Genomic DNA, 26,029 nt, shown 5'->3' with positions numbered 1-26,029 from the left:
CTCAGTCAGTTTTAGACCAGACGTCCAAAGAGTTTGGAGGAAAAGGGGAGAAAGTAGATGGGGCATAAGCTGTTTAGATTGGTGGGGTGGCTTTTTATGTGACTAGTTAGCATTTTAGAAAGTTGGAGAAGATGCCAGAAGAGAGTGAGAAATTGAAGATGTGAGTTATACAGTGTAGGATAATGGTGAACGTAGCATTTGCAAGGGAATCAGGCTGGGGTAAAGTGGGCATTAAAAAAATGTTTAGTAACCTTATCTTTAGTAGTGGGGTAGAATTAGGGAAGTAATAAGTGTACCTGTGAACATGATGTGTTAAGTATGGAAGGTATCTGTACAGTGGAGATTTCATCAATAATTTAATCGATCTTATTTTTGAAGTGATTGACAATCTCCTGGGCAGTGAGTGAGGTAATGGGTGGAGGCAGTGGAGGAAGAAGTAGAGAGTTGAAGGTAGAGAAGAGTTGACAGTGACAGGATAAGCTGGTAAGGAAAGTGATAAAATAGGTCTGCTTGGAGGCAGGAATTGTATTTTTGGAGGGCAGATTTATATTTTTTTAAATCTTTCTGAGACTTGGTCTTACGCCACAGGTGCTCAAGAGTGTAGCTACTTTTTTTTAATCTTCTGGTGTCATCTGTCTGCCAAGATTTTAGGGGTCAGGGCCTGATCCTGTGTGTAGTGGGGGGGAAGCATGTCTAGGGAGGATGACACGGAACTGTTGAAGTGGCTAGGTTTGGGCAGGACAGGGGTGAGATTTTGTCAAAGGGATGGTCAGTAGCAAAATAGAAAAGAGAAGGGTTAAGGTAGCGAAGGTTTCTATGGGTAACTGTTAGGCAGTTGGAGGGAAAGGAGGTGGATGACAGGGAGAGAGAGAAACAAATAAGGTAGTGATGAGAGAGAGAGGGAAAGGATTGTTGGAGAGGTTGCCCGGGGAGCATAGGTAGGAGAAAACAAGGTCAAGAGTGTTGCCATCAGCATGAGTAGAAGCATGTATCCAATGCTTCAGGTCATAAGAGGAGGTTAGACTGAGAATTTTAGACGTAGCAGGAGTGTTAGTATTAACAGGGATATTGAAGTCACTGAGAAAGATATGGGGATTGGGGATTTCAGAAGAGAGAAAATAGGGTAGCAAGGCAGAGAAGTCATTAAGAAAGTTTGATACTGGTCCAGGGGGCAGTAAGTATCACAGTAATTCTTAAAGAAACTAGAGAAAATAGATGAATACAATGTGCCTCAAATGAGAAAAATAACAGGGAGGAAGTCTGTGAAAGGAACCTGCAGTAAGTTAATTATATAGGTTGCCATTTTGAAAATGCTGGATGACGAGTTGCCATGCTAATCTTATGGCTTTAATACTGTGCTACTGACTTGGAACACATATGCAAAAATGCTGTTTTCATTTTGATTTCACTGGCTGCATGCTTAAATGTACTGAAGCCACTGATGGCCTATAATTAGCAATTTCAAAAGCCTATCAACAGGGAAACTGCAACAAAGAGGATTATTATACCATTCAGTCAAGTCAATTTGCTTCTCTGCGATGAACTAAAGTGCACTATGGGAAAATCGATCTGCAGGAGTTTTCTTTGTCAACGCGCATTTTCAGTTCTGCAGAAATTAATGTTAATGCACTTGTACACTGTATACCATGTGAGCAGCAGAGGTTTTTTTAATCTGTATTCAGGAAAGAAAACACAAAACACTTTTAGAAAAACACAAAATATACAATGTCCCCCATGAAAAACATTCAGAAAACTGCATGCATTTTAAGCCTTGATACATCTCAAAATATATATTTCTATATTTTTCAGTTCTGTGCAGCTACATTCAGGAACTGTTCTATGATTCAGTAAACAAGCTTAGTCAACTTGGAAAAGGTAATATTTTTCGTACCATTTTCCAATTATGAAATTACATAAAAGCTTTCTTAAGTTTCTTATTTTAAATCAGAAGACCCCAGCTTTTTGTCAACCCGAAAAAAAATTGTGAGCTTTGTTATTTTATACTATATATTCAGACTTAACACTTTGGAGATATGTGTTTTATCAGTAAAATATCAGACAGTAGATATGGGTGCAAAGGTTTTGATTGCACCACATCCCTTGCATCAAAATAGAAAAAAAAAGCTTAAAGATTGGGATTGGGATTGCTGAGACCAAACAAATGTAGCAATAACTCTCGGTGGAGCTGCTGGTTTAAAGCGGGCCTATCCTCTATGCTCTTCACCCTTCTTAAATTGTTCAATCCCCTTGACACAAATGTAGTGCAGTGTTGTAATAATATGAGTATCAACTTTAACCCACAACAATACACTTACAGTTATAGTTACCTCTACCTGGGTGTTGGTAGCTCCACCAGCAGGAGAAATGACAACACTGCACACAAACTTTAGTAATAACCAAAAATAACTTCTTTCTTTTAGTAAATAATATATTTATATAAAGAATTGTTACAGTGACTATACTATCACACCAACGTAGTGTGACAGTATAAGGAATAGTTGTGACAATCAGTAACAATCAGTAACAATCAGTAACAGACACAAATATATCTAATTATATACAAATATACCCGGGAGCTCCCCCTGCTCTAGACCTTAAAGTCACTATCCTTTGTATCTAAATGCAGGGCCCTGCAATGAAAAGGTAGTCCTGACGTCTTCAGTCTTCGCTAGTTTTTATAATTGTAATCCACAAAGGGGTTCCTTCTGGGTGTTGCGCAGTGTAATGTATCACACTAAAACAATTGTAATCCAACAGATTGACTAAGTGTTCTTATATGAAGAAACAAGCATCTAGCATCCTTTTTGAATACTGAAGTCTATTCAGTATATGTGTTAATTTTACATGTAGTGATGCCCTGTATGAACTGCATACCTTTAGTTTATGTTAACTTAGTATTTTTTGTCTATTTAGCATGTTGCTGCATTACACAAATACCTCTTTTATCTAGATATTCTTGAGTATTCCCAGAATCTTTTCTCCACTGGAGTAGACAGATTGTCTGAGTTCAAAGACGGTAAAGATGCCTTGAAATGTCTGTCTGCTTGTAGAGTAGCTTAATATCTGATGCACTGCAGTTAAAATGAACTGTACTTATACTGTAAGCATGATTATTTCTGTTTTTCAGGTACTGTTAACTACTCCCAGAGACTCATCTATGATGGACTTAATGGACTTTCTGAGTTCAAAGAAGGTAAAGATACATATGAAAGTAAATTGTTTTAAAACCTATAAAATGCTTGTAAATTGTTTTAAACTCTATAAAAAATATGGATTTAATACAAAACCACCAATTTATCTGTGCTTTAAGGTACTTTAAACTACTCACAGAGCCTTTTCTATGATGGACTTAGTAAGCTTTCTGAGTTCAAAGAAGGTAAGGGTGTAATTCTGGGAAAGTATATTCAACTATACAGTGCCTTGAAAAAGTATTCATACCCCTTGAAATGTTCCACATTTTGCCACGTTACAACCAAAAACGTAAATTTATTTTATTGGGATTTTATGTGATAGACCAACACAAAGTGGCACATGATTGTGAAGTGGAAGGAAAAAGATAAATGGTTTTCCAATATGTTTACAAATCAATATGTGAAAAGTGTAGCGTGCATTTGTATTCTCCCCCCCCCCCCGAGTCAATACTTTGTAGAACCACCTTTCATTGCAATTACAGCTGCAAGTCTTTTTGGGTATGTCTCTACCAGCTTTGCACTGCTAGAGAATGAAATGTTTACCCATTCTTTGTAAAATAGCTCCGGCTCTGTCAGATTGGATGGAGAGCATCTGTGAACTGCAATTTTCAAGTCCCTGCTGAAGAAAAGCATCCCCACAACATGAAGAGAAGAAAAGAACGGCTGCACACCAAAGGAACATTCCAATGTGTTTATTCCAAAACAGCAAATGACAGCCAACAAGACAAAGTGCCCAAAGCCAGGACGTGACACATTTCACACTGACCTCAGTGCTTCTTGAAGTGCAGTTGTGCCATACTCTTTCCATTTTCAGGAGATGGATTGAACAGTGCTCTGTGAGATGTTCAAAGCTTGGGATATTTTTTTATAACCTAACCCTACTTTAAACTTCTCCACAACTTTATCCCTGACTTGTCTGGTGTGTTCCTTGGCCTTCATGATGCTGTTTGTTCACTAGGGTTCTCTAACAAACCTCTGATGGCTTCACAGAACAGCTGTATTTGTACTGAGATTAAATTACACACAGGTGGACTATATTTACTAATTAGCTGACTTCTGAAGGCAATTGATTCCACTAGATTTTAATTAGGGATATCAGAGTGAAGGGGCCAAATACAAATGCATGCCACACTTTTCAGATATTTTTTTGTAAAAAAATTGAAAAACCAGTTATTATTTTTCTTCCACTTCACAATTATGCATCACTTTGTGTTGGTCTATCACATAAAATCCCAATAAAATACATTTACGTTTTTGGTTGTAACATGACAAAATGTGGAAATTTCAACGGTATGAAAACTTTTTCAAGGCACTCTAGTAGTGTACTTCATGTTTTCTTAATCAATAAAAATGAAATATTAATGCAAAATTGTAAAAATATCCACCTCCCTGTCTCCTTCTAGGAACTTTTAATTACTCACAGGCTCTCCTCTATAATGGACTCAGTAGTCTTTCTGACATTAAAGAAGGTAAAATATTCTGCATTTCAAATAATTACCATTCTCTTCATTTTTCCCCTGAATACAATTGCATCTCTTCTTTCAGGCACTATTAACTATTCCCAGAGTCTGTTATATGATGGACTTAATAGACTTTCTGAGTTTAAAGAAGGTAAAAATCACTGCATTGCTAGGCTGTATAAATATAGAATAGGTTAGCTTTTCTTTTTGCTAATTGCAAGCAAACAAATATATATATAATACACCTATATATACATGGAATGCATCTGTGTATCCTTTTCCAGGAACTGTTAACTATTCCCAGAGTCTCTTATATGATGGACTCAATAGACTTTCCGAGTTTAAAGAAGGTAAAAATGACTGCATTGCTAGGCTGTATTATTAGACAGTAGAATAGTTTAGCTTTTCTTTCTGTTAATTGCAAGCAAACAAAAATATGTACAATAAACCAATATATACATGGAATGCAACTGTGTATCTTCTTCCAGGAACTGTTAACTATTCTCAGAGTCTAATCTATGATGGACTCAGCAAAGTTTATGAGTTCAAAGAAGGTAAAAGTATTTTGCATTGCTAGTCCTGCATATGTGTAATCGCTTTTCTGAAGTTGTAAACATCAGGCATAACAAATTATCATAGTGGAAGCCATTCAATTATAAATGCTATAAATACAATTGTTTTTCTCCTTTTAGGAACTTTAAACTACTCGCAGAGTCTGTTCTATGGTGGACTCGATAGAATTTCTGAATTAAAAGAAGGTGAGATAACTTAATATGACATCACATCTTTACCTGTTGCTTAACCTAACCAATAGTTCTTTCTTTTCAAAATCACAAGATTTATATACACACTTATGCATCTCACTGTAATGATTCTCTTTATTATAATCATTGCTTTGATTATCACCACATTACACACACCTTTGCCAGCAGCTGCTCTTAATTTTTTCAGGTCTTCTAGAATACTTGCAAGACCTTTTCTTTGATGGACTAAATGGGCTTAAGAAGTCTGGAGAAGGTAACACTACTGTATATTTAATACATTTACCAGTCTATCCACCTTTACCTTTTATAATCTTCAGTTGTAGCTTTTCTGATGTTGCAATTTGTCTAACAGGTATACCACACCATTAAAGCATATTTATTCTTTTAGGTCTCCTTGAATACCTGCAGAGTCTCTTCTTTGATGGCATTAATGGACTTAAGCAGTCAAGCGAAGGTAATGATTTTTACCTCAAGTTCAATATAAGTGTTCAAATGTAGGCATAAATGTATTCTATAAATAGTGATGGAAATACCTAATTAGCCTGATAAATTGTGAATCAAAGTATTTGATATAAAGCAGAATTCATCTATTCTCATGAGGTCTTGTTCTGCCTATACCTGGCTAATGAATCTTTGGAAAAATTCATTCATCTGACAAAAGAACTTTTAATTCCCATTTACAATCAAGACAAGTTGAGGTACTTTTCTTTCTTCTCATTTGTATATACCTGACTTTGTCCATTAATTATAACCCCAAACACCCCCATTTTCCCACAAGTGCAGGTGGCCTGGTAAAATACTTGCCTCCCAATTCCAGTGATGTTCATTGTACTACACAGTTTTTTCAAGAAAGATATCCCGATAAGGTTGTCTTTCTGCTGTGCACTCTTAAAGTGATTGTAAAGGTAAAAATATAAAAAAAATAAAAATAACAAACATTTCCACTGTCCAATGGTTTTGCACAAAGCATCCCAGGGTCTCCAGCCAGCGCTCATCACTTCTCCCCCCTGCTGATTGCGCCCATAGGGGCTTGCTATGGAGGCACTCATGCAGACTCACCCCTGAACTGAATTCTATGTGTCCATTGACATACACAGTGCGATTCTGCTTTGCCCCCTGCTCCTGCCTCACTGGATGCATCTGAGCCAGTGAGGAGCAAGAGAGAGCAACGATGCTGCTCTCCTGCACAGTGCTGGATCAACATTGGGCTCAGGTAAGTAATGTATAAGGTGGGGCCTGGAGGGGGAGCTGCACACAAAAGGTTTTTTACCTTAATGCATACAATGAACCACATTTAGGACCGCTTTCTGTGTTTTGTGGTACAAGTTGTCTTGATTTCAGCTATAAAAGAATGAAGAAATCTACATGAATTCTGCAGGATTATTTTGGTTAGAAGACTGCTATTTACATCTCAGTCACTGCAACAGTGAATATTTCCATCTCTTTGCCATATAAATGAACTATGATGATTACTTCAGTAATTTGCAACTGAATACCACATAGACCTCTCTATGTCCCAAATAGGGATGAGCCGAACACCCCCCGGTTCGGTTCGCACCAGAACCCGCGAACGGACCGAAAGTTCGCACGAACGTTAGAACCCCATTGACGTCTATGGGACTCGAACGTTCGAAATCAAAAGTGCTCATTTTAAAGGCTAATTTGCATGGTATTGTCCTAAAAAGGGTTTGGGGACCCGGGTCCTACCCCAGGGGACATGTATCAATGCAAAAAAAACTTTTAAAAACGGCCGTTTTTTCGGGAGCAGTGATTTTAATGATGCTTAAAGTAAAAAAAAAAAAGTGAAATATTCCTTTAAATATCGTACCTGGGGGGTGTCTATAGTATGCCTGTAAAGTGACGCGTGTTTCCCATGTTTAGAACAGTCCCTGCACCAAATGTCATTTTTAAAGGAAAAAATCTCATTTAAAACTGCTTGCGGGTTTAATGTCATGTCGGGTCATGGCAATATGGATGAAAATCAGTGAGACAAACGGCATGGGTACCCCCCAGTCCATTACCTGGCCCTTTGGGTCTTGTATGGATATTAAGGGGAACCCCGCACCCAAATTAAAATAAGGAAAGGTGTGGGGCCACCAGGCCCTATATACTCTGAACAGCAGTATACAGGTTTGTTGTTAAGTAGAATCTGTTTGTAATTTTGAACATTTTTAACGTGTTTAGCTCCAGCCAAAAAATCTTTTCTAAGCTTTTTGGAAAACATAGGGAAGGGTTATCACCCCTGTGACATTTGTTTTGCTGTCTTTCCTCCTCTTCAGAAGATTTCACCTCACTTTTTTGTCCCAATGAAAAATGTTTTTTGAAAATTTGGGTTTTTTTGTGGAACAAGGATTGGAAAGCATCAGTGGAAAGGAGAAATTGTTTTCCCATATTAACTCTTACAGGAAAGAATTTCCCTTCCTAGGGGTAGATTTCATCTCACTTCCTGTTGTCTCCTTCCGTTTGCAAGTAGGAGTCGTTTGTAAGTTAGATGTTTGAAAGTAGGGTCCTGCCCTATATACTCAGCAGAAATTTGGGCCTTAGGTGTTGCTGTGGCCACAACACTGTAAGCCCTCACAGGGCCCTGCTGTGAAATATTAGATCAAGAATTGTAATTACATGCCCCTGTTGAACAGGAGCTGAAAAATTAGGCCTTAGGCACTGGTGCTGGTGCCACAACACTGCAACCCCTCACAGACACTCTAGTTGGAACGCAGGAACGAGCCCTGCTGCAAAGTATTGCTTCAAAAATTGTAATTACACGCCCCTGTTAGACAGGGGCAGAAAAATTGGGCCTTAGGCACTGGTGCTGGTGCCACAACACTGCAACCCCTCACAGACACTCTAGTTGGAACGCAGGAACGAGCCCTGCTGCAAAGTATTGCATCAAAAATTGTAATTACACGCCCCTGTTAGACAGGGGCAGAAAAATTGGGCCTTAGGCACTGGTGCTGGTGCCACAACACTGCAACCCCTCACAGACACTCTAGTTGGAACGCAGGAACGAGCCCTGCTGCAAAGTATTGCATCAAAAATTGTAATTACATGCCCCTGTTAGACAGGGGCAGAAAAATTGGGCCTTAGGCACTGGTGCTGGTGCCACAACACTGCAACCCCTCACAGACACTCTAGTTGGAACGCAGGAACGAGCCCTGCTGCAAAGTATTGCATCAAAAATTGTAATTACACGCCCCTGTTAGACAGGGGCAGAAAAATTGGGCCTTAGGCACTGGTGCTGGTGCCACAACACTGCAACCCCTCACAGACACTCTAGTTGGAACGCAGGAACGAGCCCTGCTGCAAAGTATTGCATCAAAAATTGTAATTACACGCCCCTGTTAGACAGGGGCAGAAAAATTGGGCCTTAGGCACTGGTGCTGGTGCCACAACACTGCAACCCCTCACAGACACTCTAGTTGGAATGCAGGAACGAGCCCTGCTGCAAAGTATTACATCAAAAATTGTAATTACACGCCCCTGTTAAACAGGGGCTGAAAAATTGTGCCTTAGGCACTGGTGGTGGCGCCCAGAACCAAAAATGTTCTTACAAGCTATCAGCGTGATGATTGAGGAGGAAGAGGATAATTACTCAGGGATAGTCACTCAGCATCAGCATAGGCAGTCTTTGAAGGGATCTGAGATTTCAAAAAAAATTATTCGGTTACATCAGCATCAGGTGCTTGGTAGCTGGTGGTGATCCAAGACTCATTCATTTTTATGAAGGTCAGCCGATCGACCGAGTCGGTGGACAGACGCACCCTGTGATCGGTTACCACGCCTCCAGCAGCACTGAATGTGCGTTCCGAAAGAACGCTGGATGCAGGACAGGCCAGTAGCTCAATTGCATACTGTGCAAGCTCTGGCCAGTGATCCATCCTCAAGACCCAGTAACCCAGAGGATTTTCGGTGGGAAAGGTGTCCAAGTCTGATCTTGCCCCTAGGTATTCCTGCACCATGTAAAACAGACGCTGGCGATGGTTGCTGGAACCGATCATACCTTGGGGCTGCGGACCAAAAAATTGTCTGAACGCATCGGTCAGACGGCCACCTTCTCCACCGCTCCTTCTTTGACTGACCGAAGCCTCAGCAACACGTTGTCCAGAAACAGGAGTTTGTAACCTCCCAGTCTCTGGGAATGCGTTGCACAGACCTTTCTGCAAGGCCTCCCGAAGATGTTTCATCCTCTGCTCCCTCTGCGATGGCAAGATAAGGTCCGCAACCTTACCCTTGTAACGTGGATCAAGGAGGGTTGCCAGCCAGTATTGGTCCTTCTCCTTGATACCACGAATACGAAGATCCTTACGCAGGCTTTGCAGGATCAGGGAGGCCATGCAGCGTAGGTTTGCTGAGGCATTCGGTCCGGAGTCCTCTGGGTCACTAAGAACGACATGGTCCGCAGCCACCTCCTCCCAGCCACGTACAAGTCCATGTGTTTCTTGGGACTGATCCCTTAAAGACTGCTGCTGATGCTGAGTGCCAGGCTCCACCTCCATACTGACACAATCTTCCTCCTCCTCCTCTTCCTCCTCGTCCTCTTCCTGTGTGATCGGCGGGCACGCAGGAACACTGTCTGGATAAAGGGGGCCTTGAGAGCTAAGGAAGTCCTCCTCTTCCTGCCTCTGTTCTGCCTCCAGTGCCCTGTCCATTATTCCACGCAGCGTGTGCTCCAACAGGTGGACAAGGGGGACAGTGTCACTGATGCATGCACTGTCACTGCTCACCATCCTCGTGGCCTCCTCGAATGGTGACAGGACAGTGCATGCATCCCTGATTATGGCCCACTGGCGTGGGGAAAAAAAACCAAGCTCCCCTGACCCTGTCCTGGTGCCATAGTCGTACAGGTACTCATTGATGGCCCTCTGCTGCGTGTGCAGCCGCTGCAGCATGGCCAACGTTGAGTTCCACCTGGTGGGCATGTCACAGATTAGGCGGTTCTTGGGCAGGTTAAACTCCTTTTGGAGGTCCGTCAGCCGAGCACTGGCATTATATGACCGGCGGAAATGCACACAGACTTTCCTGGCCTGCCTCAGGACATCCTGTAAGCCCGGGTACCTGCCCAAGAACCGCTGCACCACCAAGTTAAGGACGTGAGCCAAACAGGGCACATGGGTCATTTGTCCCTGTCGGAGGGCAGAGAGGAGGTTGGTGCCATTGTCGCAAACCACCATTCCTGCCTTAAGTTGGCGTGGCGTCAACCACCTCTGAACCTGCCCCTGCAGAGCTGACAAAACCTCTGCCCCAGTGTGGCTCCTGTCCCCCAAGCACACCAGCTCAAGCACCGCATGGCATCTTTTGGCCTGCGTACTTGCGTAGCCCCTTGAACGCCTACGGAGCACCGCTGGTTCCGAGGAAGAGGCCATGGAGGAAGAAGAAGAGGAGGGGGTGGAGGAGAGAGGTGTGTCACAATCAGCATTTTGGAGGCGTGGTGGCGGAACAACCTCCAACACTACTGCACCTTGTCCTGCATCCTTCCCAGCTGCCAGCAGAGTCACCCAATGCGCCGTGAAACTTAGGTAACGTCCCTGTCCATGCCTGCTGGACCATGAGTCAGCGGTAATATGCACCTTACCGCTGACCGCCCTGTCCAGCGAGGCATGGACATTGCCTTCCACATGCCGGTAGAGAGCCAGAATCGCCTTCCGTGAGAAAAAGTGGCGTTTGGGTACCTGCCACTGAGGAACCGCACATTCCACAAACTCACGGAAGGGGGCAGAGTCTACCAACTGAAAAGGCAGCAGTTGAAGTGCTAGCAATTTTGCCAAGCTAGCATTCAACCGCTGGGCATGTGGATGGCTGGGAGCAAACTTCTTTCGGCGGTGCAGCAGCTGGGGCAGGGAAATTTGCCTGGTACAATCTGACGTCGGTGTACCAAAAGCAGATTGCCCACAAGTACTTGGCTGTGACACACCTAATTCTACACCTTCATTCCTCTCACTGCAGGTCTCAGAGAGGACTGAAGGTCTAGTGGGGTTGGAAATCTCAGCTGATGAGGAGCAAGGAGAGATCCTCTTTGTTCTTTGGTGTGGGTCTTTTAGATACGCTTGCCAACGAACTGCATGGCAGGTCAACATATGTCTGGTCAAGCATGTGGTACCCAAGCGGGAGATGTTTTGGCCACGCGAGATACGCTTGAGACATATGTTGCAAATAGCAGCGGTGCGATCTGATGCACTCGTCTCAAAAAAGGCCCACACCAAAGAACTTTTTGAATAACGCGCAGAGACTGCAGCGCCCTGCACATGTGGAGCTTTGGGGTGTGATGCAGTCAACGTGCTGCCCTTAGGCTGGCCCCTGGAGGGCATCCTGCCTCGTTGGTGATGTGCCGCCGCCTCCTCCTCCTCCTCCTCCTCCTCCTCCTCCTCCTCCTCCTCTCTCCTATCAGGCACCCACGTTGAGTCAGTGACCTCATCATCCCCTCCCTCCTCATCACTGGAGCAAACCTGGCAGTATGCTGCAGCAGGGGGAGCATGACTGCCAGATTGCTGTCCTTCTTGGGCACCCCCTCTGTCCGTGCTCATGTTACTGCCTTCATCAAGCTCAGTATCGTCATCAGAGCCTTCCAAACGCTGGGCATCCTCCTGGAGCATGTACCCAACACTGTGGTCAAACAGTTCGAGGGAATCCTCATGAGGACATGGTGGAGCTAGGGAAGGAGTCACTGATGACATTGAGCTGAGGGAAGAGGCCGCTGCTTTGCCAGACAAAGCACCCTGGGCATGGGTGAGAGAGGATGAGGAGGATGAGGACGGCTTGGTCATCCACTCGACCAAGTCTTCCGCATGTTGCGGCTCAACACGGCCAGCTGCCGAAAAAAAGGCCAAGCGTGTCCCATGGCCACGTGCTGATGAGGATGCACCGTCTCCACGACCAGCACTAGACACAGAGCCTGCTTGCCCTCTCTTATTGGCTTGTGACTGTCTGCCTCTCCTTCTTGGCCTTCCAGACATACTAATGGCCTGTAGCTGCACTAAGCTGGGATAGAACACCTGTAATTTTCTTCAAGTAGCTTTATATACTGTAACCAGACAAGCCTGCCTGTCAGTAGGAAGATAACAGGAACGGATCTAGCTGAACACTGTGAGCAGGACGCACTGTACTAAATGTAAATAGTCTAGCTGCCTGACCGTGGTACTAATAGGATCAAATAGAACACCTGTAATTTTCTTCAGGTAGCTTTATATACTGTAACCAGACAAGCCTGCCTGTCAGTAGGAAGATAACAGGAACGGATCTAGCTGAACACTGTGAGCAGGACGCACTGTACTAAATGTAAATAGTCTAGCTGCCTGACCGTGGTACTAATAGGATCAAATAGAACACCTGTAATTTTCTTCAGGTAGCTTTATATACAGTAACCAGACAAGCCTGCCTGTCAGTAGGAAGATAACAGGAACGGATCTAGCTGTACACTGTGAGCAGGACGCACTGTACTAAATGTAAATAGTCTAGCTGCCTGACCGTGGTACTAATAGGATCAAATAGAACACCTGTAATTTTCTTCAGGTAGCTTTATATACAGTAACCAGACAAGCCTGCCTGTCAGTAGGAAGATAACAGGAACGGATCTAGCTGAACACTGTGAGCAGGACGCACTGTACTAAATGTAAATAGTCTAGCTGCCTGACCGTGGTACTAATAGGATCAAATAGAACACCTGTAATTTTCTTCAGGTAGCTTTATATACTGTAACCAGACAAGCCTGCCTGTCAGTAGGAAGATAACAGGAACGGATCTAGCTGAACACTGTGAGCAGGACGCACTGTACTAAATGTAAATAGTCTAGCTGCCTGACCGTGGTACTAATAGGATCAAATAGAACACCTGTAATTTTCTTCAGGTAGCTTTATATACAGTAACCAGACAAGCCTGCCTGTCAGTAGGAAGATAACAGGAACGGATCTAGCTGTACACTGTGAGCAGGACGCACTGTACTAAATGTAAATAGTCTAGCTGCCTGACCGTGGTACTAATAGGATCAAATAGAACACCTGTAATTTTCTTCAGGTAGCTTTATATACTGTAACCAGACAAGCCTGCCTGTCAGTAGGAAGATAACAGGAACGGATCTAGCTGAACACTGTGAGCAGGACGCACTGTACTAAATGTAAATAGTCTAGCTGCCTGACCGTGGTACTAATAGGATCAAATAGAACACCTGTAATTTTCTTCAGGTAGCTTTATATACTGTAACCAGACAAGCCTGCCTGTCAGTAGGAATTTAACAGGAACGGATCTAGCTGAACACTGTGAGCAGGACGCACTGCACTAAATGTAAATAGTCTAGAAGATAACAGGAACGGATCTAGCTGAACACTGTGAGCAGGACGCACTGACTGCACTAAATGTAAATAGCAGGAACGGATCTAGCTGAACACTGTGAGCAGGACGCACTGCATTAAATGTAAATAGTCTAGATAGAAGATAACAGGAACGGATCTAGCTAAACTGAATACAGTGTATATATATATATGCAACACCTGGGATGCATATATATACACAATACACTGTAAGTGCAGCTAACTGACTGACTGTTCTGCCTAATCTATCTAACTCAAATCAAATGACACTGTCTCTCTCTCTCTCTATCTCTCAGCACACCGGAACACACACTACACAGGGCCGCCGTGCAGGCGGCCTTATATAGTGTGGGGTGTGTACTAAATCCCCTGAGCCATAATTGGCCAAAGCCACCCTGGCTTTGGCCAATTACAGCTCTCCCTACTGACGGCGCTGTGATTGGCCAAGCATGCGGGTCATAGTGCATGCTTGGCCAATCATCAGCCAGCAATGCACTGCGATGCCGCAGTGAATTATGGGCCGTGACGCGCCACACGAATTTAGCGCGAACGGCCCATAACGTTCGCAATTCGGCGAACGATCGAACAGCCGATGTTCGAGTCGAACATGGGTTCGACTCGAACACGAAGCTCATCCCTAGTCCCAAACAATATGTTTAAAGCCTAATTCTGGTTTTAATTGTTGCCAGTGTCCCTACTTTTGAGATTACCTCTCACTTCTTGCCCTTGTGACACCAAAACTAACTGTCATGTACCAAATAAGACCAGAACTGTGTGGACTGCAACAGAGGAAACCCAGACGTGTATAAGTGAAAATATAAATGATTTATTAAAGAAAAATGAATAAATATAACACAACCACCTCCAATATCACTCAGTACATTACAACCAATACAAAACAGAACCCCACAAATAATAATAATAACTGAACAAATATATAAGTAATATAAGTAAGGGAAATACAGAGATCATAAACAGAGCCAGGCCAGGGTCATCAATGGGAGGTCAGCAGCTGGGGAAGGGAAACAAACAGGACAAAGAGGGGATGGATGGATCACAGGAAGGACAGTTCAGATACAAGGCTCAGGGTCCAGGGTTCAGGGAACAGACAGGGAACAGGGTAAACAGGTTCCAGGAATCAGGTTTCAGGTTCAGGAATCAGGTTTTCAGGATCAGGGTACCAGGATGCAGGCTGCAGGTCAGGGCTCAAGGGCAATACCAAGGCAAGATGTGTATGCACTTGCCGGGTATTTATACTTTAGCTGCTAATTAAAGTCAGGTGACGCCTGTCTGCAAAGGGTAATACCTGCTCCATACTGCCAGGATCCCTCCACTGGTGGACGCCAGTACTGCGGCCCAAAGGTGACAAAATACCAGCAGGAAGAAGCTCTTCTGACAGCTTCAAACTGCCAGGAGACACCTGCTGGTGGACCTCAGTACTGCACGCCAAATGATTGATATTACCAGCGGAGGGGACCTTTCCTGACAGTACCCCCCCTCGAAGGAGCGACCTCTGGACACTCCAACTAGCCATTGCTGGGGAAAGTCCATGGCGTCCAGCCGGGCAGCGGGCACTTCAAGCTGGGCAGCGGGCACTTCAAGCTGGGCAGCAGGCACTTCAAGCTTGGCAGCAGGCAGTGGCACATCAGGCTGAGTAGCGGACAGGAACACACCAGGCTGGGCAGTGGACAGGAACACATCAGGCTGGGCAACAGACAGGAACACACCAGGCTGGGCAACGGACAGGAACACATCAGGCTGGGCAGCAGACAGGAACACACCAAGCTGGGCAGGGAACAGGAACACATCAGGCTGGGCAGCAGACAGGAACACATCAGGCTGGGCAGCGGACAAGAACACGTCAGGCTGGGCAGCGGACAAGAAGATGTCAGGCTGGGCAACGGACAGGAACATGTCAGGATGGGCAACGGACAGGAACACGTCAGGCTGGACAGCGGACAGGAACACTTCAGGCTGGGCAGCGAGCAGGAACATGTCAGGCTGGGCAGCGGCCAGGAACAGACCAGGCTGGGCAGCGGACAGGAACACATCAGGCTGGGCAGCGGACAGGAACACACCAAGCTGGGCAGCAGACAGGAACACACCAGGCTGGGCAGCAGACAGGAACACACCAGGCTGGGCAGCGGACAGGAACACATCAGGCTGGGCAGCGGACAGGAACATATCAGGCTAGAAAGCGGGCACATCAGGCTGGAAAGCTGGCACATCAGGCTGGAAGGTGTGCGCATCAGGCTGGAAAGCAGGCACATCAGACTGGAAGGTAGGCACTGGCACCTCCGGCTGGAACACTGGCACCTCCGGCTGGAACACTGGCACCTCCGGCTGGAACACTGGCACCTCCAGCTGGAACACTGGCACCTCAGGCTGGAACACTGACACCTCAGGCTGGAACTCTGGCACCTCAGGCTGGAACTCTGGCAACTCAGGCTGGAAGTCTGGCACCTCAGGTTGGAACACTAGCAACTCAGGCTGGAACACTGGCAACTCAGGCTGGGACTCTGGCACTCCCGGCTGGGACTCTGGCACTCCCGGCTGGGACTCTGGCACTTCAGGCTGGGACTTTGGCACTTCAGGCTGAGACTCTGGCACTTCAGGCTGGAACTCTGGCACTTCAGGCTGGAACTCTGGCATTTCAGGCTAAAACTCTGGCATTTCAGGCTGGGACAGATTGGTGGGTGTGGAGGCAGTTTGGGTTAATGGCAGGATCGTCTTGGTTGGAAAAAAACTTTTGTTTTTTCTTGGGTTTAGTCACTGAGGCTCTGTAGGTGGGGGGTGCAGCAGACTGGAAAGGAGGATTGGGATATGGCAGAGAAGGGAAGTTTTCGTGGATTAGTAGGCAGCTGAGAAGAGGCAGGTGGGTTTAATGCAGGATAGGTACAGGGAGCAGAGACCGGATATGAGTATCTGGTTGGGAGAAATGTATACTGAGCTGCAACTGAGTTTGGCATGGGTGATGGGGAGACAGACTTGTGGGCAGGTAGGTGTCTGATGGCAGAGGTGGTTTGTTGTGGGTTGGTTGGGGCTGGTTGTAATATTAGACCATGCTGAGAGTATGGGTTGGACAAATGACGGATCACATGCTGCCTGTATAACAAGGGTCTGTACTGAGTGAATACACTCCAAAAGCTTCTGCTGAGAACAGATGGAATAGTGCTCAAAAAAGCATGCGGAATCATCCTCTAACAGCCACACCAGAGACTCCACCTGATCAGCACTGAAAGGGGGAGAAAAATCATCACTGGTCTTAGGAACACAGGACAGGGCTAGCTCAGCACATATTTGGATCACAAGCTGCACATCCCCAAACAACATACAGCCCTGGTCAACCAGGGAGTGGGCCAAATGGATGATCTCAAGTAGCTGGTCATTGGTCCACTCTTTTAGTGACTGGCGGAGATACTCGCCACTTTCTGACGCCAGCAGAGCATAATATGGGATCACATTGGGATTCATTCCAGCAAAGTCAGCAGAACCAAGATGGTTCCTCTGTGCAGCCACTTCTGGTCAGGGATGGCCTTGGTATTCTGTCATGTACCAGAAAAGACCAGAACTGTGTGGACTGCAACAGAGGAAACCCAGACATGTATAAGTGAAAATATAAATGATTTATTAAAGATAAATGAATAAATTTAACACAACCACCTCCAATATCACTCAGTGAACCACAACCAATACAAAACAGAACCCCAAAAATAATAATAATAACAGAAGAAATATATACAAGTAAGTTAAATACCGAGATCATAAACAGAGCCAGGCCAGGGTCCTCAACGGGAGGTCAGCAGCTGGGGAAGGGAAACAAACAGGACAAAGAGAGGATGCATGGATCACAGAAAGGATGGGTCAGATACAAGGCTCAGGGTCCAGGGTTCAGGAAACAGACAGGGAACAGGATAAACAGGTTCCAGGAATCAGGTTTCAGGTACAGGAATCAGGTTTTCAGGATCAGGGTAACAGGATGCAGCCTGCTCAAGGACAATACCAAGGCAAGATGTGTGTGCACTTGCCGGGTATTTATACTGCAGCTGCTAATTAAAGTCAGGTGATGCCTGTCTGTAACGGGTAATACCTGCTCCATACTGCCAGGATCCCTCCGCTGGTGGACGCCAGTACTGCGGCCCAAAGGTGACAAAATACCAGCAGGAAAAAGCTCTTCTGACAGCTCCAAACTGCCAGGAGACACCTGCTGATGGACCTCGGTACTGCATGACTAATGATCAATATTACCAGACACTAACCCCCTAGTTCTCTGTATCTAGTTAATAGATTTGTAATCACTTTCTGTCCCGGTGAGCATGCCATGTGATGCGGACAGGAAATGAGTCCTAAACATCCAAGTGGGGTCACAAGCAACAATAAATCCAGACTGACACTGAAACACATTCCCACTCTATACAAAATGGAAAAACAAATTCAGCTGGGGTTAGGCTTTATTAACATCACACTTTTATGTTTTTGTTAAAGATACCTAAGGTCAAGTGTAAGTGCAATTCTTTTTTTGTGGAGAAAAAAAGTCCAAAAAAAAAGTATTTGTCACTTTAGCTAGTGATAACAGAGTTAAAATCTGGCTCTAGAAGATTTTACCTTGTAACCTGTTGGCAAGACATACCTGGTGTCCTGTGGCAGAGGAAGCACTTTGGTTTCTAGAACACTTTGGTTTCTAGAGTCAGCCTGTGCCCTAGATTAGCTGTTCTGCTGAGATTCTGCAATGGTCTTCACAAAGCTGAATGCCACCACTGTCTCTTTAACCCAGAGAGTGCAACATTTTAAAATAAATGCACCTGGCATAGCAAGCAGTTTGATCATTCCCAGGGGAGGGACCTTCACTGACACAAGACTGCATTTAGAGCCACATGGAAGCATGACGCTATGCACCCTGGCTAGGTATGAAATCATGGGTTAAGCTATGGGCACGCTACCAGCTCTAGCAACATCAGACCCAGCTGCCTCCAAGTAGAGAGGTGCACCCAAAAGGAAAATCAAAGGAAGTGTCCAGTGGCAACCCCCGTGATTGCCTTCCACGCACTGCAGTTTGCAAGGAGGTTCAGAAAAAGGTTGCATTAAAGTGGTTCTAAAGGCTGGACATTTTTTACCCTAATGCATTCCCTGCATTAGGGTAAAAAATGTCTCAGTTTTTGTTTAGCCCCCTCATCAACTTTATACTTACCTGAGTTCTATCTCAATACAGTGCTGTGCCCGTGTGCAGCTGCTCTCTCCTCTCTGGCTCCTTCTGCTGTCAATTAAATCCTGGGAGCAGAGAGCGGGGGTGGGGCTGAGCCTGCAGATGTGCCCTCATAGCAAGGAGCCAAGAGAGCCAGAGGGGAACCCCAGAAGAGGAGGTTTGGGGCCACTTTGTGCAACACGATTGCACAGAGCACGTAAACATAACATCTTTTCTACTTTATAGATAAAAAAAAGCCTTTACAACCACTTTACCATTCGTCAAGAAATATCCTGACACCTATGTACTCCCTAGGTGTAGGAACCCCAAGGAGCTAACTAAAATTAGCACATGTACAGTTAATCAGAAATAGGAAGGTGCCTAAAAAGCACAGAATATACTATCCCCAAGTGCCTGAAAACCTGATGAGTTAGACAGAATAGAATAGTAAAATCATGTTATCTGAGTCTATGCAAGAGTGTCAAAGCCCTGCAAATCGAAGAACTTAACATCTGTATATGGTTAAAAGTACTACAACTGCTTAGTGATCCAGGGCTATGGGGCTATAAGGGTATTTGTTCTGAATTTCTATAACAACACATTGAGTAAGGAATTTGCTTAGAAAGATAAAGTGGCATTTGTAAATCATTTACACAGAACTTGTGAAATCTGGCAATACATGTACTGCACACACTTTAGGGGTACCTGAAATAAGATGTCATATACTGTATTTGGCAACCTTTAATTGTTAATAGAATTATGTACTGGAAGAAAAAGAATGGAGCTTCAATTTAAAGCTTATAAAAAAATCTAGTTGGGTGGCTGTCTTTGGCATTACACTTTCTAAATAAGGGACCATGATCAAGTTTGCCCAAAAAGAGCAAAGCTGACATAAAGCCAAAACATTTGATATTCATACATTTTTGGGTAAGTAGCTGAGAAAGCATGCAAGCTATTCAGCTGGCATGCTCAAAAGTCTGCAATGGCAGCTTCCATTTTCTCAGTACAGGTTTATTTTCTTTTTTTTGTCCAGATTTTTTTGTAACCTTGATTTTAGTATGGTTGTTGAAAAAAATAGATGTTGTAAAAAATAGCAACAAAGAAGATAGCGACTTTTAAACTATTTCCTACAATTTTCATGTACTTTTCCAAAAACTATTTTTGTGTTAAAAGGAAATGAATTTGTTTTTGGATAGTTATGTTTAAATGCTTGAAAACTATCTTGTTTTCCAGATCTTTTTAGCTACTTCCAAAGCCTTATCTATGATGGACTTAATAACTATGGACTTCCTTTCTTCACCTCGGCCTACAGTCAGGAGCAATATGCAAGCCATTCCGAGGCTGATGAGATGAAGACTGGAGCAGTGGAAAACTAAAAAACATACCAGATATATATTCTTGGAATCTTTTATAAAGGACTGTAGTCTTTACACTCTGTGTCCTAGTAACAGGTCACTAGACAGAGAAAGAATTTTACAGTTTTAAGTGTCATGAGAATAAGAAAGGAGAATGACATATAGGAGGAATGTGTCATGACAATGGCACATGGTCCTTCATTATGTAATAATGTAAGATAGCCTAGCTATGAAGAACTGACTGCAAACTGCAAAACAAAGCATGTTCACGTCTTATTGCATTTACTGCTTTGTCACCAGTTAGCACAAGGAAAACCCTAATGTTGAAACTCAATATGTTTGTTACATTCAAATTAACATTTCACATTATTGTGCTAATAACAGTGACAGGCAATTCATTTTTACTTTTCTAGGCAAACTACATTATGGATTTTCTTGAAAAAGGAGCTTTATTTTATTAAGAGCTGCACCGCTGCAGTTTCAAGTTTACAGAGTAATAAAATGTGGCGGTTAGCATTGACTAAATGGTGCTAAGCTGTTGAACAGTTAATAGCCCATTAACACATAACATCAGATACTCATATCATAAATGAATACCTCTGGGCACATGTCTTAAAGGCCTCTCTTGAAGTATTTATAATGTCTATACAAGGCAAATTATGATATTATACTATATTATATTAAACAATGTTAGATTTTCAAGGGATTCACTGGCAAAAAGTGACCAATAATATATTCATCCATACTTGGACAGTGGATAGGAGCTAAAACAATTCTTGTACAGGAATAAATAGACATTTGCATAGTGCATACATATAATAATGCACCTTCACATTCTTTCCTGTCTATATAAGTCCAATACAGTTGGACTATTATATTTTAAATTTGTTGCTAGGGTGTATGAATCCCAATAGACAAACACTCCCTGTAATTATTGTAAAGGTGCACATGGATGCAACACCCCTTATTCAATGCCCTTAAACAAAGGCTTGGTAAAGTAGACTGATATAAAAGATTTATTAACAAGAGGCTGGTGTCATGCTGCTGAAGATGTTCTATAACTTTCGTTATATTTTGCCTTTACTAGGCTAATTTAAATATTTTGGTTGTGGCTTTTTGCATTTGCTTTAGTAGATTGGTTTCAGTCAGCAATAATTCACAAGCTATATTGTACATAAAAATTGGCAAAATGCTTTTTGTAAAGTATCATGTTTGATTTGCTATTATAGACTTTATATGTGATGGTGGTGAGGACTTTTTATGAGTAGTGCTCACTGTACAGAGACTAGATGGGCACAGGGATTCTCTAAACAAATCTTCTTACCGCCACATTTCACCATTGTGTTTTATGTTTGCTTAGCTGAGAATTGTGCTGCTGTGAATGTAAAGCAAAATGCTGCTTTGTGCGTTTGAACATGTGCCTTTTGTTGGATATTTAATGCCTCAAGCATAATGACTACATGAGCCTTTTTACAACATAAAAGTGTTTTTCAACGCTAAAATAATTTGCAATTCATAGTAAACAGTGGCACTAAACTTAACAGTGTTTATCCATCAAAAGCAAAGGAACAAGGAAACAAAAGTAGGCAAGAATAAGCAGAGAATGCCATACTATGCATTATAGTGGATAATCTCATTGATGATTTCAAGACTTGATGACTTATATGAACATAATGTCTCTAGTGTTTAAATGCAGTCAGGAAAACATCATGCTCATTGGTGCATGTGTCTGCAGCTCTGGCACTAGTATAAATATGTTGGTTGAGAGCTGTAGAGATGTGTAGAATAGCAGTGTCACCAGCTGGGCCACAGTGAGTGAAAGTGACTGAATATGCATTCATGTAAATTAATCTGTTTCCAGACAGCTGCTCTTATTCCTTCTATTTGACTGCGTCCCAGCAGAGTAAAGTGGGTACCCTCCAGAGTGCTTCCTCTATGCCATTGTCTAAGGCCTGCTCCCATCCCAATACAGTTAACATCCTAGCAGACTGGTTCTAATTATGAATTTAAAACTAAATTTGCTTCCAACTTCAATCAGCTATATGACAGGGAAAAGTGAAGATGCCTGCGTATTGTTGTACAGTTCACAGACAACATGGCATGACAAATTGAAAGGCTTTGCATAGAATATGACTGACTTTAGTGTTATAGGTTTCAAAATAAGAACAATTCTACCTAATTGGAAATGTTTTGTTATAGGCAATGTGGGATATCATTTGCTCCTTCACCAATTCCTTAGTGCTGTCGGGGACCCCAGCAGTGAGATTCCTCACTCCCTAATTTTTTCTGAGTTTTTAGGACCAACTGGCTTAAATGAGTTCTCCATATGCTAACATGGAGAGGGTGCAGAACACAGAAATACTTTAACATTTTTCCTCTAGTAGATTCCTCTAAGGAAAAAATGGTAAATTCCCATAGGTCATTGATAACAGTAGAGCTGTGTTGGACTCTCCCCGCTTGGATCCCACGATAAGTACTCTTCAGAGACTCAAACCCTGCCCTACTGATTTGGGTAGTGTTACTTTTTAATCAAGAGCAGTACTCAGCTCACCACACATGTGAATGTATTCATGTTTTTATGTTAACATAATTTTACATGTAACCGATGGATTTAACAGTATGTGAAGCTAGTGCATGACATTTTTTATTGTACTTACATGGAAAGTGGTCTGTAGCTTTATCTGTTTTAGAAACAATTTACAGAGGCAAATCTGTTTAGTACAATTGATTAACTGGCAGTTACACAAATTGCAAACTTTATTGCATAATGTACATTAACTGAAAGTTCATTTTTGGGTCTATATCAGGAAATATAATTATGACCTCTGAGAACATAGGTTTTCTGACACAGGATTCAACTATGGTACACAAATCCAAAATAATACTGTAGCAAATAGTACCCTTACTCATTACAGACCCAACCAGCTCACAATGTAAGCATAGTGTATAAAATCAAACCTGATTTAGTTTTAATGAAAAAAGAAAACATCATTTAACTCCAAAGGGCCAAAGTGTGGATCAGAAGTATGTCTAGGGTTCTCAGATGATCATATATAATACAATATTTTCAGACCCTGAGCTGTTGGGTTCTTAGAACAATAACATACAGCCAGTATGTATCATAACATAAAGGTTTACAGATAATTGGTTTGGTTGTCCAGAAAAATGGCATTCTGACATTTAACATCCCTGCAAATTATTGAGGTTCACTGCATTAACTTAGATACCTCTCTTATAGTGTAAAAAGGGATAAACTATATTGCTGTTATATGGATTATTGTTAAGAAAGCATAAGTAAGTATACAAAAGATTTATAGAGATGTGTGAAGAAAGTGACAAAATTTGACAGTTCACTTTTACTGCTATGTGGTATGCTGTCACTTTGATGAGAGCTGAGTTGCTCATAAGAAACCAGTAACAATAGAAACATTGGAGGGACTCCTGCATATGTGAAAAGTGCAATGTATTGATTGCTTATGAAGTCTACCCGCTTTATAATCTTCTGTCATTATCATATTTATTGACATTTTCCACATTGAACTCTTGTCCCCCTCCAGAAATTATATCTTTAATGGGATGGCTGCAAGGATTGCTGTACATTTTTCTCTGTTAAACTGATATGTCAAAATAAATCTCGACTTTCTCACTTCAAATCCATGGAAATTATGCTGGGAGTTGCAGTGTATTTTCCATGATGTATTACTCTTCTTCATCCTCCTGACTGTCATTTCATTTGGAGATGTTTTTGTGAGGCATGTTTACAAAGTGTAGTCTTAAAAGAAACTGCTGCTGTAATTTTTGATTCATAAAATATTTTATTTCTTGCCAAAGTAGTGTGCAACTGGGAAATGAAAATAAACTTGATCTGAGCACTAGAAAAAGCTTTGAAATTTCTTTCTGAGTTGTCTTTTTTTCTCTTTAAAATACTGTGATATCTGTCTATCAGTCTATGCATTAATGTATCAATTTATTTTACACAGGTGAAATATATATATGTAAATAAATTCTACTGAAATTTAAAGAAATCACTGATTAATTTCATATACGGTAAGGGAAATGAAGGAGAGGAAACTGTCAACAAAGAAGGTGATTTCCACTTATAAAAGAAACGAACTGCAAGAGGAATGACCAATTCGATTTTCACCTAAAATATACATAGCTTATCACCCGGTGTTATTGTGACCAGTGAGACATGCATCCCAGTACACACACTTCACTTCACATATGCAGTTTTCATGCCACCTGAAAGATCTGTACTCATTACATGTTTCTCACTTCCCAGTATCCATGTCACTAGAGAGATATATACCCAAGTACACAAACCTCACCTTCTATTATCCTATCATCAGTGGGATCTTCATTCTAGTACACACACCTTACTCTCCAATATACCTGCCACTAGTGGGATTTGCAACCCAGTACAAATACCCAGGCACAGACTGGGACAAAAAAATTTGCCTGGGCATGTTAGACTGGGGGGGTGTAAGGGCAGAGATGGGGGGGTGTTCATGGGGGTAGTTGGTGATGGGATATTCATCCCAGGACCCATGCCCATATAGCAAAGAGACATCCCCATCCAGCAAAAAGACAGCCCCAGACCAGCAAAGAGACATGCCCAATCCAGCAAAGAGACAGTCCCAGACCAGCAAAGAGACAGCCCCAGACCAGCAAGGAGACAGCCCCAGACCAGCAAAGAGACAGCCTCAGTCCAGCAAAGAGACAGCTTCAGTCCAGCAAAGAGGCAGCCTCAAACCAACAAAGAGACAGCCCCAGACCAGCAAAGAGACAGCCCCAGACCAGCAAAGAGACAGCCTTAGTCCAGCAAAGAGACAGCCCTAAACCAGCAAAGAGACAGACCCAGACCAGCAAAGAGACAGCCTCAATCCAGCAAAAAGACAGCATCAGTCCAGCAAAGAGACAGCCTCAGTCCAGAAAAGAGACAGCCCCAGTCCAGCAAAATGACCACTCCAATCCAGCAAAGAGACAGCCCTAGTCCAGCAAAGAGACAGCCCCAGTCTAGCAAAGCGACAGCCTCAGCCCAGCAAAGAGACAGCCTCAGTCCAGCAAAGAGACAGCCCCAGACCAGCAAAGAGACAGCCTCAGTCCAGCAAAGAGCCCCAAACAAGCAAAGAGACAGCCCCAGACCAGCAAAGAGACAAAAACCACATCTCACACCCCACTATTGATGTCACCATTGATATACCATATGTATCTCACTTTACATAACTCATAAAAAAATATATAACTGCAGCAAGATACATATCAAAAACAAAAGTAAACTATACTGAACCACACTGGATATTAGAGCCCAAGAGGGGGAACCAGGAAGGCTTTACATCACAGAGATAAGAGCATTTATTAAATAGTGAGCAAATATAGTCCACTCAGCTTAAAGCATAACGCCACTTTTGTTGAGAAAAAAAACATTCCTCTCTGGGTAATCTATGTACATTGCAAGAATTATAACAACCTTTGTTGCAGAGTCCTATCTTTTGTTATTCTGAAGAAATCCCTCTGTGTTTCTCTGTGCCTCTGTACTGAGTGAGTCTAATGGGAGTGGTTTCATAATTAACTGTCAGCTGTGCAGCTGCAGAGCACTAATGAGGAAAGCTGCTGGGCCTGCATCCCTTTAGACGTGTTCCTATTAAAAGTATCTCTCCAAAAATGACATTTTTGTTGCAGGGATGCCTGAAATCTGACTTGTATCTTAGTGTAGACTTCTGGGAAAATTGGTGAGCCAATCACACAAGCAGAAAATTATGTTTCTGCGGAGTGGTCAG

At 43.0% G+C, this 26,029-nt stretch overlaps 1 protein-coding gene across 1 annotated transcript in view; it reads left to right on the top strand.

Moving 5' to 3' along the window:
• Positions 1-24,130, top strand: part of LOC141141258 (uncharacterized) — a 191,424-nt gene extending 167,294 nt beyond the window's left edge. The window contains exons 51-62 of the mRNA XM_073628938.1: positions 1,810-1,875; positions 2,951-3,016; positions 3,128-3,193; positions 3,311-3,376; positions 4,595-4,660; positions 4,737-4,802; positions 4,936-5,001; positions 5,140-5,205; positions 5,344-5,409; positions 5,603-5,668; positions 5,804-5,869; positions 20,128-24,130. Of these exons, the coding sequence (XP_073485039.1) occupies positions 1,810-1,875; positions 2,951-3,016; positions 3,128-3,193; positions 3,311-3,376; positions 4,595-4,660; positions 4,737-4,802; positions 4,936-5,001; positions 5,140-5,205; positions 5,344-5,409; positions 5,603-5,668; positions 5,804-5,869; positions 20,128-20,270 (869 nt within the window). The 3' untranslated portion in view covers positions 20,271-24,130. The remainder of the gene's footprint in view (positions 1-1,809; positions 1,876-2,950; positions 3,017-3,127; positions 3,194-3,310; positions 3,377-4,594; positions 4,661-4,736; positions 4,803-4,935; positions 5,002-5,139; positions 5,206-5,343; positions 5,410-5,602; positions 5,669-5,803; positions 5,870-20,127) is intronic.
• Positions 24,131-26,029: the final 1,899 nt, after the last annotated feature.

The sequence above is a fragment of the Aquarana catesbeiana genome, linkage group LG04, assembly GCF_042186555.1.
Source record: "Aquarana catesbeiana isolate 2022-GZ linkage group LG04, ASM4218655v1, whole genome shotgun sequence".
Lineage (NCBI taxonomy): Eukaryota > Metazoa > Chordata > Amphibia > Anura > Ranidae > Aquarana > Aquarana catesbeiana.
The sequence above is the reverse complement of the archived record's forward strand: the minus strand, read 5'-3'. Positions and strand labels throughout refer to the sequence as shown.